The sequence below is a fragment of the Raphanus sativus genome, chromosome 9, assembly GCF_000801105.2.
Source record: "Raphanus sativus cultivar WK10039 chromosome 9, ASM80110v3, whole genome shotgun sequence".
NCBI lineage: Eukaryota > Viridiplantae > Streptophyta > Magnoliopsida > Brassicales > Brassicaceae > Raphanus > Raphanus sativus.
In genome coordinates, this window is record NC_079519.1 from 11,538,678 (window position 1) to 11,556,169 (window position 17,492).

At 32.4% G+C, this 17,492-nt stretch overlaps 4 protein-coding genes across 6 annotated transcripts; 1 reads left to right on the forward strand and 3 right to left on the reverse strand.

Annotated features, from left to right (window-relative positions):
- The first annotated feature begins 5,577 nt into the window (after nucleotides 1-5,577).
- LOC108825908 (cysteine and histidine-rich domain-containing protein RAR1) lies at nucleotides 5,578-7,426 on the forward strand. 3 transcript variants are annotated; one of them, XM_018599266.2, is made up of 7 exons: nucleotides 5,578-5,730; nucleotides 5,812-5,994; nucleotides 6,282-6,284; nucleotides 6,395-6,477; nucleotides 6,574-6,737; nucleotides 6,828-7,063; nucleotides 7,154-7,426. In XM_018599266.2, the coding sequence occupies exons 2-7, from the start codon at nucleotides 5,890-5,892 to the stop codon at nucleotides 7,253-7,255; spliced, it is 693 nt and encodes a 230-aa protein (XP_018454768.1). In that variant the 5' UTR covers nucleotides 5,578-5,730; nucleotides 5,812-5,889; the 3' UTR covers nucleotides 7,256-7,426. The 3 variants fall into 3 exon arrangements, with proteins under 3 accessions (XP_018454768.1, XP_018454769.1, XP_056849697.1); XM_018599267.2 differs by lacking the exon at nucleotides 6,282-6,284; XM_056993717.1 differs by lacking the exon at nucleotides 5,578-5,730 and having other exon boundaries at nucleotides 5,851-6,284.
- Nucleotides 7,427-7,667: 241 nt separating this feature from the next.
- Nucleotides 7,668-8,878, reverse strand: LOC108826185 (vegetative cell wall protein gp1). The gene is made up of 2 exons (XM_018599570.2): nucleotides 8,000-8,878; nucleotides 7,668-7,885 (listed from the first exon to the last, which is right to left on the reverse strand). The coding sequence occupies exons 1-2, from the start codon at nucleotides 8,867-8,869 to the stop codon at nucleotides 7,793-7,795; spliced, it is 963 nt and encodes a 320-aa protein (XP_018455072.1). The 5' UTR covers nucleotides 8,870-8,878; the 3' UTR covers nucleotides 7,668-7,792.
- A 1,315-nt stretch (nucleotides 8,879-10,193) lies between these two features.
- On the reverse strand, nucleotides 10,194-10,628 carry LOC130500046 (S-protein homolog 9-like). The gene has a single exon (XM_056994744.1). It carries the CDS (start codon nucleotides 10,626-10,628, stop codon nucleotides 10,194-10,196), a length of 435 nt encoding a protein of 144 aa, XP_056850724.1.
- Nucleotides 10,629-16,150: 5,522 nt separating this feature from the next.
- On the reverse strand, nucleotides 16,151-16,915 carry LOC130500047 (secreted RxLR effector protein 161-like). Its single transcript, XM_056994745.1, has one exon. It carries the CDS (start codon nucleotides 16,913-16,915, stop codon nucleotides 16,151-16,153), a length of 765 nt encoding a protein of 254 aa, XP_056850725.1.
- Nucleotides 16,916-17,492: the final 577 nt, after the last annotated feature.

Here is a 17,492-nt window from a genome sequence, read left to right on the forward strand (position 1 = left end):
ACGTTGACTTGACAATAACCATAATATAAAAAAGAATAATAAATCTCGATAATCATATCAATTAAGCCTAAAAATTAGGTGGTGCGAGTTAATAAGGAAACATTGCGATGTCATTAGGCAGTGACTCCTAAAAACAATCCATGATTTGCGAGATGATTATTCAATATTGGCATTCTTTGAAATCATATCAATTAATAATATCCGAATCTTAAGGTAAAATATTCTATCATAGTTTATAGCAAACATAAAATATAAATAAAATATAAATTCTGTTAGTATCACCTACACTTAAATATAATATTTTATCATTGGATTACTTATAAATTATGGTTGTATCATAAAATTTATAAAACTTATGATAAACATAAAATATAAATAAAATAGAAATTATGGTAGAGACCAGTATTATAACTATGAGCATTATATTAATCTAGATGATAACCTGAGCATTATATTATAACTATAACTATGAGTATTATAACTATGAGCATTATAACTATAGCATTATATCCGAATCTTCAGGCAAAATATTTTACTATAGTTTATAGCAAACATAAAATATAAATAAAATATAAATTATGTTAGTATCACTTATCACTTAAATATAATATTTTGTCATTGGATTACTTATCCACATGGATTACAATATTGTATCAGAAAAATTATTAAAATTATGATAAACATAAAATATAAATAAAGTATAATCTATGGTAGTATCACGTAAATATAATACTTTGTCTCATCCTTTGGTTATAACAAACATAAAAATATGAGGCATATAAAATGTAGTTTATATGAGGCATATAAAATGTAGTATTACTTTGCTTATTATTATAGTTTAGCGATGTAGTATTACCAAGCCTACCAATATGAGGCATATAAAATGTAGTTGTCCCATTATAAAATCATGATCAACGCATTTTTGGAAAATATGACTGCACATTTCGTAAATATGAATAATTTAAATATGAGACATATAACATTTGTCCATTGGAGTGGCATGAAAGGTAAATATTCTAGGCAAGGATGAGCTTTTGAAAAAATGGTGTAAGATGAAGTGTGGAGTTGCCACATAGAAAATGACACACATGTAATAAACACATGAACAAAAGGTTTATTTGGAAGTGGTCTCCTCAAATAATAGAAAGGGGATGTATAACTAATATAAAGCTGACGTGTCCCTTAAAGCAATCGTATTTATACAATAGTAGATTGACTAACCCTAGATCCTTATAATGAGCACCTCCAATGGTGTATCTAACAAGGTTCTGTATAATGGTTCTATCTTATTTAATGCTCAAAATTAAATCAAAAAGAAGAAAAATTAGATAGACGTGGTTCTAAAAATAGAATTTTTGGAACCAATTTTAAATAAAATATGTCACCTTTTGATTGGTTATTATTTTTGAAAACTTATTTTATTGTTTGATTTGGTCACGAAGGGTGAATGTTTATTTTGAGCGTTTGAAAGATTTTAGCTTGTGTTCCCACATTATTTCTAGCACCAATTGAAGCTGATCCTGAGATAATATTTTGTTTGTAAGTTTTTTCATTTTAACTTCAAGTATCAAACAAAGTGCAAATACGTTAGTTTGACGTAATGTTCTCTTTAAACTCTGTTTTTAATGAACTCATTGTTTCTCATATAACACAATTCTTGGCAACAGTGGACAGATGAGGTGACTGCAAACTCGCGGGGTACAAGTTGCTCACTCGTCCTGGAAATCCAGTACTGCTCACTTGTTCTGAACTCATTGATGCTGCAGTGATCCCGTAAGTCTTTTGGACCACAAAAAGATCTGGTGTTAATAACATTTTTGTTTTCCTTGGTAGTGATTTACGTCATAAACATTAACATGTATCATACACTGAGTTATGTAAATAATGATTAATTATATCTTGAAAAAAAATGACAAGAAATCATTAGACAATTGATCTCGACTAATCTCAAGAGATATGTTCATTGTGATGACAACATAGGATCCTTATATTAAAGGTATGTCATGAGATCAAATTGTTATATCATCAAGAGGAATGGTTTAGCCTATGAACTAAGATGAGGTTTGGCGGTAACTCTACTTATCAGATTGGAGATCCCAAGACATAGGTTCAAGGAGATAACTAAGTCAAACTAAATCTGCACAAAGCACTGTAAGACTTCGGTCCATACCCAGTTCCTAGGATGATTAAACAGTGCTACATGTAAGGAATAGAGGATAAGCATTGACTTTTAATGATTTGTGCCAATTGTTTTGAGATATGAATGGAGTAGTACATGATACTCCTCTAAACAAAACTAATGGCAAATCACCTTGTGGGTGTGAAATGGGGCTGTTTCTAAGAGAATAAAATGGCTATATTCTCTAAAGTTCACTCATGATTACCAGGAATGTTCACGGCCAAAATGAACACAATAGAGAAATTGGTTTTGTGAGAGAATGAAGCTGTGTTTTGGCTATTGTCTAGGTTTACACCAAAGCCCGGGAGGTTCAAGACATCATTGCCACCTCCTGGCCGAGTAAATCCGATAGTTATTAACAATGACTGGTTCAAGGCTGAAAAATTGCTACCAACTCATCATGCAGTGGATTTTTTGTTTATACTCTCAAAGGTCGTTTTTATCGAGTCTTGTTTGAGTCTTGTCGAGTCTTATCTAGGAAGTCAAGTTGTCGAGTTGTCTAGTGTCTAGAGTCATTTCTATTCATGTGGGGGATTGTTGGAACTCGTTTTTTGACGAGATGGTTTTAGACCATTTTCGGTAAGTTTTCCGGGTGAAGACGTTCGTCGGATAACTGAATGTTTGACAAACACTAAGAAGTAGTGTATTAATATGTCAAAAACAAAGTTCGTTTGAATAAGAAATGTTGGTCCAAAGTTATTAACTTGGAAAGCTTCTAAGCTTGAATATTTGACTATGTTTAAAAACTAGTAAATGTCCAACATAAAATATGAGGTGTGAATCCTCTTGTTTATATATGGAGAAGTATGAATATACTATAGTATATTTCTGGAAAGATATACCGGTTGAAATGTGTGTGCACAAAATCGAGTTAACCAAATTAAATTTGGAATTGAGTTTGAAATTTGGTCAAGGGACTATAACCGTCCTTTTGTTATTGTAACCGAATTCAAATTAATTTAGTGCTTGTCTTAAATTATTTAGTAATTAAAAGAAATCATAAATATCTTTTTTTTAATATCAAAAACATTTTTTGACTATGTCATTATGGTTGTTTTGACAATGTCATAATGGTTGATTCATATTAATTACATATATTAATTACATGAATCAATGTCGTAACGTTTTGTGGTCTTTGCTTTTGGAAAAGCTTATAAAACCCACTACTCTCCATATTGTGAAAAATACACGAACATATTGATATGAACAACAACAAAAATTCTCTTGAATAGTTATGTTTTATTTTTTCTTTTGAGTCTGAGAATACACACAAAACTATTTCGCCACTTTTGATAGAGTGACGCAAATTCAGAAGATTGTTTGCAGTTATATCCTGGGACTCATTACGTTATCTAACCGTCGCACTACGGGACGTATTTTGAGTTAAGGAAAGAGATAATATCTCGCCTCTTCCGTTGTATCATCCTCCTTTTCTTAAATCTTTGGTATAATCTTATCAATTTTTATTTACAATATTCAGTTTTCCGTAGTTTATAAAATACAGTTCTATCACAGCCGTCGGGGGATGGATCAACGACAGGTTCGTCCTCCGGACGTCGATCCTGATCGCCGACGTGCTTTTCCTGATCGGAGCGGCGGTCATGGCGTTTGCTCCAGCTCCTTGGGTGATCATCGTCGGGAGAATCTTCGTCGGGTTCGGCGTCGGCATGGCGTCGATGACGTCGCCGGTTTACATATCGGAAGCTTCTCCGCCGAGGATCAGAGGAGCGCTTGTTAGTACTAATGGTCTTCTCATCACCGGGGGACAGTTCTTCTCTTACCTCATCAATCTCGCCTTTGTCCATGTAAGTAAACGTAACGCTTTAAACTTATTAAGATAAATTGTTTTTGTAACAACATGTCCCGTGGAACACCTGCCCATGGACCCCAGGTTCACAGCGCTGCAGCGCACCGACCCCAACCCCTCCATTATGAGAGCTCACTATCTCCATAATTATGTTGTTGGTGAGACTCGAACCCAGGTCCTCACCCTTTAACAGCATTCCCACAGGATTAGCCCATAATGGTCCATCTTTTAAATATTTTCAGTTATTTATTTTTATTTTTATAATAAATTACACTGGTTGCATAATTTGAATTCCGAAAGTATTTATTTCACGATTTTAAATGTAATTTACAATGTTTGTAAATTGTTAATATTTTTATTAATAACTTACCTTATTTTCATTGCGGATTACTTGCGCAACTTGTTATCATATTTATTGCTTTGTTTAAATAATTTACCTTTAGTTAATTCGGTTTTAATAACTTAACCTATATTGAATACATATTACTTGGGTCAGTTGATATCATATTTACTGTAGACCAATTTATGACAATATAATAGGTATCTTAATGTTGTAAGATCACCATTATTAGCTCATATAGCTACTCTTTTAAATATTTTCAATTATTTAATTTTTATAATAAATTGTACTGGTTGCATAATTTGAATCCCAAGAGTATTTACTTCACGAGTTTAAATGTAATTTACCCTGTTTGTAATTTGTTATTTTTTATTAATAACTTATATTATTTTCATTGCGGATTACTTGCGCAAATTAGTATCATATTTATTGCTTTGTTTAAATAATTTACCTTTAGTTAATTCGGTTTTAATAACTTACCTTATATTGAATACAAATTACTTGGCAAGTTGATATCATATTTACTGGAGACCAATTTATGACAATATAATAGGTATCTTAATGTTGTAAGATCACCATTATTAGCCCATATAGCCTATCTTTTAAATATTTTCAATTAGTTAATTTTTTATAATAAACTACAGTGGTTGCATAATTTGAATCCCAAGAGTATTTACTTCACGATTTTAAATGTAATTTACCATGTTTGTAATTTGTTAACTTTTTTATTAATAATTTACCTTATTTTCATTGCGGATTACTTGTGCAACTTGGTATCATATTTATTGCTTTGTTTAAATAATTTACATTTAATTTATATAATTTTAGTTATTTTGTTACAAAAATAATTAATCTAATTAAAATATAATTAAAATAATTATTTTATGAAAATTTAATCCTTGGGTCCACGGATTACCACTAAATCTGGACGAGTGCGTGTATTTGAATTTTTCATTGCGGGTCATGCGGATCGAAATTATGAGTAAAAAAACTAGGTGATCCGCGGGTTGGCGGGACGGGTGGGACAGGTCGACCCGCAGACCCAGCTCTATCTGCACAGGGTGCGGACCGTTATTTCTAAAACTTTGTACTATTTAGTCTGTAATTTGAATCTATAGTACAATGTCCGTACAGATTGCGGACCGGTCACCTGGTATCTCTTTACTAAAAAAATCCCTAGCTTTCATTTTCCGATAAATTTTAACTTGTCTGTTTACACGGAAGTTAGAAAACTCGAGACTGTTAGAACAAAAATTAGAAAAAACGTAAGCCCAATTGGAGGCCCGTAAAAATATCATTAACATCGTCTCGGCTCGTGTCTTTTACTTCTCCAATCTCGTGTGCCCAAGCCGAAAGCTGTATAATAATCGGTTTCGAGTTGTAACTCACTCACTCATCATCAAGGTAGTAAGTAGTATTCGAGCTCTAACTATATCCAATTGGTTTAAGTCGTTATTGATCTAAATCTTTCTGATTTTGTTTAAGTGTGTGTGAACTGGAGAGGGCCGCCCTATAATCATATTGAGTACAGACGAAAGATCATTGGCACAAGAGAGATACACAATGGAGGTAGGATCTGCAACAAAGCTTCAGTGCCAACGTATTGGCTGCAACGCCATGTTCACCGGTGACGACAATCCTGACGGTTCTTGCCAGTTTCATGCTTCTGTACGTCTTTTTTTTTTCCTCTTGTCTTGATTTGAATTTCTTCCAAACTGTTGACTTTGATAGTGGTTTTAGTCTTGAACCGATTGATTATTAGACTTGTCAGTTAGCTTTTTTGTCTTTTGTTTTTTTTTGTTTTGTTTCTGTTTTTGTTTTTAATAACAACACTGCTTTAAAACTTTATGCTCGCAAGTTTATTAGCTACTCTACTTGTTCATTGTATCTTTGCGTATTCATTTTCTTTTCCGGTGTGGCTTGGGGGCTCTGTCTACTTGTTTTTGATCAAGCAGGGAGTAAGTCAAAATTTACTCTTCATATATTATATTTGTTGTAATTTTCTTGTTTCTCGTTACACACTCATCTCCTCAGAGAGTTAAAGCTAGAAACATGCTCATACATGTAGCCATTTTTTCATGACGGAATGAAAGAGTGGAGCTGCTGCAAGCAGAGAAGTCATGATTTCACTTTGTTCTTGGAAATCCCTGGGTAATAAATTATCTTCCTCATCATTCATACATACATACATAACCCCATGTGTTTTGCGTTGTGGTTTGATCCTTTTTGTTTGTTCTTGCAATTAAGATGTAAGAAAGGCAAACACACAACTGAGAAACCAGTTCTTGCCAAACCTGCTCCAAGACAGCCTATCACGGTTCCTACTTCATCTCCAGTTGCTGCCGCTGCCAATGCAGCAACAAAAGACTCTTGCTCTAGGTGCCGCCAAGGCTTCTTCTGCTCAGACCATGGTTTGGGTTCTCTTCACTCTCTCTCTCCTATTTTGGATGAATGCAAGAAATCTCTCTTTAATTTTGCTGTGTCCTAAAACCACCACACAGGCTCTCAACCCAAAGAACAGATCAGGCAGGCCTTGAACACACCAGTACAAGCGCAAGAAGACGAGACTGAATCCTTGGCACCACCACCTCCAGTTAAAAAGGTTGTTATAGACATTAATGAACCCCAAGTGTGCAAAAACAAAGGATGTGGCAAAACGTTCAAAGAGAGAGACAATCACGAGACTGCTTGTAGCTATCATCCAGGTCCTGCTGTCTTTCACGACAGACTCAGAGGGGTGCTTCTTTTGCTCAAAACACTTTTTTTCCTTTTAACTTCTATAACTGTTTTTTGAGTATTAATGTTTTTTTTTTCTGTTGTTGTGCAGTGGAAATGCTGCGATGTTCATGTGAAGGAGTTTGACGAGTTCATGGAAATACCTCCTTGTTCTAAAGGTTGGCACAGCACCAGCGCCGATCAAGCGGTCTGATATATATATATTCATGTGATTTTCAATATGAAGTTTTATCATCTTTTCAGATTTCTTAGAAGAATGATATGGAAGATTTCATGGATGGATATGCGATATGTAATGATTAATATTCTCATTATACTGTTGTTTTAAATGCTTTTCATGCTTTAAGAGGTTTTGATTGTTGTTTTTGAAAAGGGAATTAAAAGTACTTGATGTTCCTCAAGCTCGATCTTGGCTTCTTTCTCATTTCATTGATGTCAAGAACAGCTTGTTATTGTATAGAACCAGGTTGGTTCAGGTCTTGTTTTACAGATTTAGCTGTTGAAGACATTCCAGTGACCATGGAACGAATTAGAAAAGAGTGTTATTTGTTCAATGGACATTTTGGAGTTGGTAAGCCATTGTAATTTTGTCAATGGACATATTCTTTTGAGGAAGTTGTTATAAGTTTGGAGAATAAGTAATAATTAGAAGTATCGTTTGAATTTGCATAAAAAAAGGAAACGGGAGTTCAATATCGCATCTATTTGTACAATTATAAGAGTTTTTCTTCTAAAGAAGCTTCAGCCTCGGTTGGTATTTTTTCCATTCATGTCCTTGTATCATTTGGTTGCAGAATCTCTCAGCTCCACTCTTTGTAAATTCCTGCTAGTTCATCCAGGCAAGTGTAATTAAATTTAGCTACGACTCAATACCTTACGAGCAGTTATGGATGTATAAAAGAAAAGTTAGAGAAGATATCTGATGAGAGTTTCTTACCATGGAAGGATTGTATTTTCTCATTGCAACAGCTCTTCTCATATAGCTTCTCTTTCTACTCAGCATTATCAGCTCCCCGAGTGTCTGCGGTATCTTCACAGGTAAGCCAATCTTCATGTTATCAGAATCTTCAGTAAGCTTCACCTCTTCATGCAATGGACGAGTAGAGTCCCGAGCACCCTCAGAACCAGCCGCTTCAACCTTTTCCTGTGGGAGAAGACGTGGAAAGATCTTTTCCAAGAAGGAAGCTCCCACGAGGCTGGAAGCTCCTGTCATGTAGCTGCTCGCACTGTCATCAGATTCATAACCTGGAGATGTCAGGTTGTCATCCACAGCAATAGCACCTGATATGGGTACAGAGCTGAAGGAGTCACTGCTTGCGTCATCATAAGTATCGCTGCTGGTTTCAACCTCACCAGTATCGTACATGGGAGGTGGTGGTAGTGGTAGCGGTTGATCCATCGGGTCACGTGGGTTGAAATCAACAAAGCAAGGGTATGGTTGTCCAGGAGTTTGTTCCCAGTCGAATGGAACCGAGGTAACCAGCTTAACCGGAACTGGAACCGGAGGTGGTAACGGATGAGGAGTCGTGACGGTTTCTGAAGGTGGCTGTGGAAGCTTAGGTGGGTCGGTTGTGGAATAAGGGACCGGTTTACCAGGAGTCTCTTCCCAACGAAAAGGAACCGAAGTGACCAGCTTCACCGGGACTGGTATAGGGGGAGGAAGAGGAGGAGGAGAAGGCACGAAAGTGGCTAATGAAGGTTGCCAGTTCTTCTTTGGGAAGCCAGGTCGTTCTTCCCAAACAAAAGGCACAGAAGGAGGCTGTCTAAGTTGTTTTCGAGGTGGTGGCTCTGTTTCTTGAGGTTCCATTTGGGACGTTTGCTTGTCTAATTCTGAAGTTTGGTCGGGTGTATTTATAAGCTTTGTATATGGGGTTTAATTGAGAAGATGTTGTGTTTAGTAAGAGTCAAACCACTTTGGGTTGAAGCATGCGTTGTTGGATTAGAGCCAACTATTTTCTTTTGGGTTATCATGAATACCCACCTAAACCATTTGGTGTCGTGTCACAAGTTTTATAGTTACATTTCACAATATGATCCATTATTCTTATCGTTTTGTTGAAACGAAGGGGGAGTTTTTGTCAACATTTGGAGGCTTTTAGTTTGGCATAATCAGTTCAACATCCACTTAAACTCTTGTTTTGTTGAAACATTTGGAGGCCTTAATATGAATTAACACTAGGGTTATAAAATCCGACCAAATTTTGATTTCTCATCCATAATATAAATATTTATTATCATATGCTTTTATTAACATTTGTATATTTTCTGTAACAAAAACTTTAAACCATTAATCCCAATTTTTTATATGATAATTTTTCAATACAAATTTCAAAATTAACATATTTATATATTTTTATCGTACATATTATAATTTAAATATATGAATATATATTAAATGAAAATTCATATTCATACGATTTTACGATCATTTGTATTTTTTTATAACAAAAAAATCATTCATTCACAACAAAAGTTTCAAAGTAATATTTTAACATTTTTAGTAACTTATAGTCATTTAAAAAATCAAAATATAACATATAAGAAAAAAATCTAATTTTTATTATATGTATGATGTGATTGTTTAATTTCTTTTAATAAAATAAAATTAAACAAAGATGAGAGAGGATACAAAAAATGTTATCAAATCTTTATTATTCATAATTAGTAATTATCATGAATATTTTAATCATATTAGGTAACTCCGTAGCTTTTATTTAAGTAAAAAAATTGAGAATATTATTTTATACACTAACATTCAATTAATTAATTTAATAAAAAATATAATATATATTTAGATGAATAAACCTATTTTCTAAGGATTCTAAGAATCATTATGGTGATGACACATTACTACAAAAATGTTGCAGTTCTACAAGAATAATAAATAGGGGGTTTATTTATTGTGAAAATGATTTTCATTATATATGTCTTTTAATATGCATAAAATTATTTTATATTATAGTTTAATATAATATGCATTTTGTTTTACTAATTACAAGCTAATAAATATAAATATTATATATTTAAGTCTTCTTATTAAAATTTTATAATATTTTTTTATTTATTGTTATAAGAAAAAGGCGATCGGAAGTATACTTCATTTTAGAGGTTACATATATTTCTTTCCATTTTTATTGAGATGGTGCAAGGACATGGGATGGCCAGACTAACCATTTGTACTCTAATTTGGGAGAAATCCAACCATGTGTGAAATATATTCCATCTTCTCTTGCATCCCAAAAGTTTCTCTTACCATAATGGACAATAATACCACCACCTTCATATGCTCTAACCAATGCATAAAACTTGTAACCACCAATTCCTTGCAATAAGACACAATCAACTTTAGTCGTGAAAATACTTTCATAAAAACTGAAATTATAGGTTTGTCCAGGATTCAATAAATGATCGCCTAGATCATCTTCTTCCGATACACAATGGATCCTGAGAATGTTTTTTGGTTGAAGAGAGTTTTTAAAATGTACAGAGTCTTTCGGAAAAAGTTTTCCTCTACTCAACTCAACACACAACGCAATGACAATAAAAAAACTTAAGAGATGATTCATTGTTTTAATTTATTGATTTGTTATATATTTTTAGGGTGGTATATACTGAAAGATAAACTCTCAACCTTTTATAAACGTTTCGTGAAGTGATTCTGATGCATTCAATTTTTCTCCTTTTGGTATATTTTTAAAACGAGTAATATACTTACCATAATATGAAAAAGAAGTCAATGCTCAATTTATTATTTTCACAATAAATTAATGGTGTAATTGTGTTGTATTTTCCACAGATAGACTAATGTATGAAAATATTATTTATTTTATTGGGAATTTTTTTCAGAAATAAATGCAATTTTGATAAAAATAAAGAAGTCAAAATTTTAATTCCATTTAAAGCTTCGATACATAATCATAAAATTTGAAAATTTCTAATGTACACCATTTATCTATACGTAATCATAAAATTTAAGTATACTAAATCATTACAGTTTGACTAACAACTACAATATACTTTGACTTCCATTTATCACAATTAGTTTTTGTCAAGTATGTTAAAATCATTTTGGAGGATTTTACCAAATTAAATATGACTAAAAATTCAATAGAAATGTAAAAATAGATCTCATACTTAGTCAAACTCAAAATTAACCTACATAGTTAGTAATATTATAAGTATTACAAAAAGTTGGTAAAACTATCATTTACTCCTTATAACAAAAAAGAACAAAACGTTATTTTCCTCCAAAATATCTTAGATCTTATATATATTTGTATATTTCTATATCTATCTACTCTATTAAAATAGAGTCATTATTTTTATCTACTATAAAAGAGTCTATGTTAGACCAGATCTAGATTATTAATATTCTGAACATATTGTGAACAAAATAGTAGGATATTAAATAACAAATGAAATTTTTACTTAGATAATTAAAATGCTCCCCTGGTATATAGGACATTTGTTTATATTTAAACACTAGGGTCGGCCCGTCCTACGGGCGAAAATTACAAATAAAAATTATTTTTTATTAATTTATATACATTAAAAATATTATAACCAAACAAATGAGAAAGAATTATGAGATCATAATAATAAATATTTTTTGTTTTGAATTATAATGACAGTAACCTTAATTGACTATTCTTTGATAAATAACATTATATTTTTAATATTTATTTTAGTTTTAAATGTTAGTTTTTAATAAATAATAATCATTTATTTATTATATATAGATGTCAACATTACAATATATATATATATATATATATATATATATATATATATATATATATATATATATATATATGTATATATATGTTGAAGAAAAGAACATAAAAGAGTTATAGTTATTTTTATATGTGACGGACATAAATCCGCTAATATCTTTTATGCTATAAATTATTCGGATAGTGTAATAAATTTTCTACTATAAAAATAACATTAAAACTCATGTAGCACAACTAATGTACATAGTTATTTTTTACATATATGTGAATAATTTGAGATCATGTATCTCAAACCAATCGGTTTCTTTCTAAAACTATTTCCTTAAGAACATTGCTTCAAGTGTTACTCTCTGTTTATACACACGATAAATTTCACTTGTATATGATAAATTATACTGAGTGTGGTTAGAAAATAAGATAATTTACTTTCTCATTTCATAAAAGCATGATAGAATCGTAGAATTTTAGTATGCTTTTATGGTTATAAATTCTTTGAAATTTTCTACTTGATTTAGTAAATAAAGTTTAAAAGACTAAACTTTATAAAATCAACAAAAATTTTGCAATTTCTCTTTTCAGATCACTGGCTAACTATATTATGTAATTGTTAGGGAAAAATATCAAAATATTTTGCAGAGATTATGTATTATCACTATTTTATTACTATTTTATCATCTGCTGACTGAAAACGATATTAAAAGTTTGTTTGAATTGAAAATTAAATACTAATGAGAGAAAATGTTGGGTAGATGTCTTAGTAGATTTGATCTTAGTAGTAAACAAAATTAATAATTATGTCAAATTTAGTTTTAAATGGTTTTGTAAACTTTTTTTTTTAAAGGTTTTGTCTAAGTCTGTTCTTTTTTTTACCAAAGAAAAAGGTTTTCTATAAGTTGTACTTACGCAATGAATCAAGAAAAGAAATTAACTTTGTGAATGAGGAAGAGGGAAACTAAAAATGGCAAGGTACACCCTTTGTTGAACCGAACATGCATACCTTACTTCCTTAGAAACGGTTTCGTCTCATGTGTGTGTACTGTTCTAGAAGACCTCCTTATTCTGATTCTTCTCCTTATTCTCTTTTGCTTTTTTATAATGATGGAAAGGCTCTTCATCTTCATCTCTTTAATCCTGTTATCTCTGTGACAGGTGAAGAAAGTGTTTCTAAGAGAAGTATTGTTAGATTGATTCCAGAGATCCCTCGTCTAAAAGAACATATAACTTATTACATTATTCGTTATACGATGTCAAATTTTGTCATGTATACACTTCTATGTTACGTGAACTTTAGTCAGTTAGATTAATAATTAAAACATTATTACTCCAATTTTTAAAACTCCAATTTTAAACGGTCACTTTATTTCTTACAAAAATAAAGATTTAACTTAACCAACATGACATCACTACGAAAACTGAACTCAATGAAACATATTTACGCCCTTGGAACCAAGTAAACTCTGGATTTGATGATGGACCATTTCCCTTGATGGCTGAGCTTGAATCCTGGACAACAGGAAACCCTACGACCTGACCCGCGGGAACACGGCCATCCGAGAACCTCACGACACTCTCCATGTACTGAGAGTGAAACTCGGCTCCTCTGTTTGCTTCAAAGTGACTTGGGGACGGATCGAGCGAAAAGGCCAAGATATGAAGCAGCCATACCCCTTTGGCTAACCCAAAAAACTCTCCATAGAACTGACTTCCTGGGTGGTTACCAGCTAAAACCATCTCCCTTTGCTCCGAGTCTCCGAACAAAGACTCTTCCATCTCGTGGTGAATGATGGAAAGGTACTTCTTCGAACAGAACTTACCAAAATGGCAAGTCGGCAAGATCCCAAGCAGCTCCATGGGATCCATTGCCTTCATGTCTTTGAACTGAGCAAAGCAGTCACGACGGTACTGGTCCGGGTTGATAAGAGAAGACAACTTCCGTCCATGTAAAACGTCTCCTGATCAAACCCTTGGAAGATCTTTCGACAGATGTAAGATTCAAGAGCGAACTTTGCGTGCCTGTTGGGAACAACAGAGGAAGCCAACGCAGAAGCTGCAGACACGCCACCACTGTCTGATGCAGTTTGCTCTTGGTCTTTCGGCTTGAGATGAAATTGATACTGCTGTCTCTGATGCGAGCTGCGTGTTGGGACATCGCAGCTGCCGTTCGGTCCATCGAAGCTGCTCCGGCTGAACCAATAGGAACCAAAATTCAAATATATTAATCTCACTTACATTCAAGCAACACCCAGCTATTCATAATTACAGAACAAAACAAAGAAACAGACCTTCCAATGTGTCTAATAATACAAACTCGGTTCCGGTTTGGTGCGGCTAAAAAGAAACACTATCGTCACGAAAGGAAAGATGATAGTATTAATAATGCTAAATTACAGGATCATTCTCACCGGCAAAAACTATCAGAGCAATCAATCAGGATAAGTTCACCAGAAATTTATAAATAGAAAAATCAGGATCTGAAAAAGAAAACTACTCACATTAACGTCAATCATGAGCCTCAACAACAGATGAACGTTTGCCTGACTTAAAATCTGGTAAAATAACTCTCGAGTTAGCCATTAAGAGGGATGAGTATAAGAGAAGATAATATGAGATGATTAGTAGAAAGAAGAAGAGATCGCGACTTATAGCAGAGAAATACCGAGGTATTTCTACTAAAATTGACATACATTATATATTATAACAATAATAAAAACAACCCTATTACTCTAACCAATTCACCAATAAACCAAATTAATTACAATAATCACAATGGTTGTAACATAACCGGGTAAAATTAAATTTTACGTATTACGCAATCGACATTTATATCTTATATTTTAATTTAATCAAACATAAAATAAAAATAGTATTTGGATTGAATTGATAAAACAAATATAACTTAAATTTGAAATCCGCGTTTTAACGCGGGTTAGCTTCTAGTTATATTAAAATAGAAGTCACAACTTTATTTCATGTGTGATATTTTAAGTTGGACCATTATTTAAAAGATTTATAACATACACATAACTTAGCTATAATATCATTTAATATCTTAACTTTTATTTAAATTAAAAATAAATATTAATTTAAAAAAACTCTAACAAAATCTTTGAAGAATTTTTTCAGAATCTTTTCTAAATTTATTTTCAAAAATTGATTAATTTAAATTTAGGTGTCATAAAATATAATCAGAAATTTAAATTTAATTTAGTTTTGATTTATAAACAAAAATAAAAGTATATAAATATTGTAATGATAATAGCCATTTAAAATGATTACTTTTCAAAAATAAATTTTACAAAGATTTTAAAAAGATGTTGCTGGAAAGAAATATCCATTTCTGTTTAATTATATAACATGTATAAAAATTTAACTTATCTTAAAAATTTATATATACAATAATCTATTATATAAACTGAATAAACAAAACAAATTACTAAAAAAAATCTAGCACTTTGAATCACGGGTCGGGATCGTAATAAATTAAATACAAAATAATTATGAAGCATGCCATTTGTAACAAATCTATCATCTATTATATTAAAATAAAAGTCACAATATCTTCATTTTTATTTAAAATAAAAATAAATATTAGTTTTAAGAAAACTCTAACAAAATCTTTGAAGAATCTTTTCAAAATTTATTTTCGAAAATTGATTAATTTAAATTTAGGTGTCATAAAATATAATCAGAAATTTAAACTTAATTTAGTGTTGATTTATAAAAAAACATAAAAAATTATATAAAATATTGTAATGATAATAGCCACTTAAAATGATTACTTTTCAAAAATACATTTTACAAAGATTTAAAAAAGATTTTGCTGGAAAGAAATATCCATTTCTGTTTAATTATATAACATGTATAAAATTAACTTATCTTAAAATTTTATATATAAAATAATCTATTATATAAACTGAATAAACAAAACAAATTACTAAAAGAAATCTAGCACTTTGAATTACGGGTCAGGATCATAATAAATTAAATACAGAACAATTATGAAGCATGCCATTTCTAAAAAATCTATCATTTTAATTAAAACTGATAAGTAACTAATGGGATTGATTGTTATTATCGATCAAGTGTCAAGTATATATACTTGATACATGTACTTATCTTCTCAATAAGATAAGTATAAGAGGCAACAATAAGATAAGTACAAATAAGATATGTCGAGCATAATATCAGTATATAACACTCCCCCTTGATCGACACATCCGGTTCAGGGTTCATTCATGCTTTTGATGTTGCCTCATTAAAACCTTTTCAAGAAAACCCAATGGGACAAAACCATGGATAAGGAAAAAGAGTACAACACATGAACTCCCCCTGATGAATGCATCACTGAAGATCCTTCAGTCGACGCATGCTATCTGGTGCACGAGCTTCTTGAACACTGATGTGGCTAAGGACTTGGTGAAGAGATCGGCTGAATTCTCACTTGAACTGACTTGTAGCACTTGGACCTCTCCTGCCTTCTGGAGCTCGTGGGTAAAGAAGAACTTTGGAAGAATGTGCTTCGTCCGGTCTCCTTTGATGTATCCATCTTTAAGCTGAGCAATGCAGGCTGTGTTATCTTCATATAGGATGGTAGGTGGATCCTTTCCTTTGGTTATACCACAAGTGGTACTGATGTGTTGTGTCATGGATCTCAACCATACACTCTCTCGACTAGCCTCATGCATCGCCAATATTTCTGCATGATTTGAGGATGTAGCTGCCATGGTCTGTTTCATGGACCGCCAAGATATTGCTGTCCCTCCATGTGTAAAAACATATCCAGTCTGAGATCTACCAAAATGTGGATCAGATAGGTAACCTGCATCAGCAAAACCAACTAAACCTTCCTTAGATTGGTTAGTAAACATAAGACCCAAATCCTTCGTTCCTTGTAGATAACGAAGTACATGTTTTATTCCATTCCAGTGCCTTTGGGTCGGACATGAGCTGAACCTAGATAGTAAGTTCACAGCAAAACTGATGTCTGGTCGTGTATGGCCAGCTAAGTACATCAGAGCTCCTATGGCACTGAGATATGTCACCTCTGGACCAAGGATCTCTTCATCGTCCCTCTTTGGACCAAATGGATCCGTGTCCGGACCAAGGCTTCTCACGACCATGGGGCTGTTTAATGGGTGAGATTTGTCCATATTAAATTTCTTGAGTATCTTTTCTGTATATGTTTCTTGATGCACAAGGATTCCATCTTTTACATACTCAAATTGTAAACCCAAACAAAACTTTGTTTTCCCGAGATCTTTCATCTCGAATTCTTTCTTGAGATATTCAACAGTTTGGGAAATTTCTCCAGATGTTCCTAGGATATTTAAATCATCTACATATACTGCAATGATTACAAAACCCTTATTGAACTTCTTTATGAAAATACATGGGCAAACCTGGTCATTTTTGTATCCTTCTTTCAGGAGATATTCAGATAGTCTATTGTACCACATTCGACCAGATTGCTTTAATCCATAAAGAGACTTGTTCAATTTGATACAATGTTGTTCTCGAGAACTCTCTTTGTTTTTCATTTCAATACCATCTGGAATTTTCATGTATATCTCATTATCCAGTGGACCATACAAGTAGGCAGTTACAACATCCATTAACCGCATATCTAGACCTTCTCTTATAGCCAGACTTATTAAAAATCTCAAGGTCGTAGCATCCACCACAGGGGAATAAGTTTCC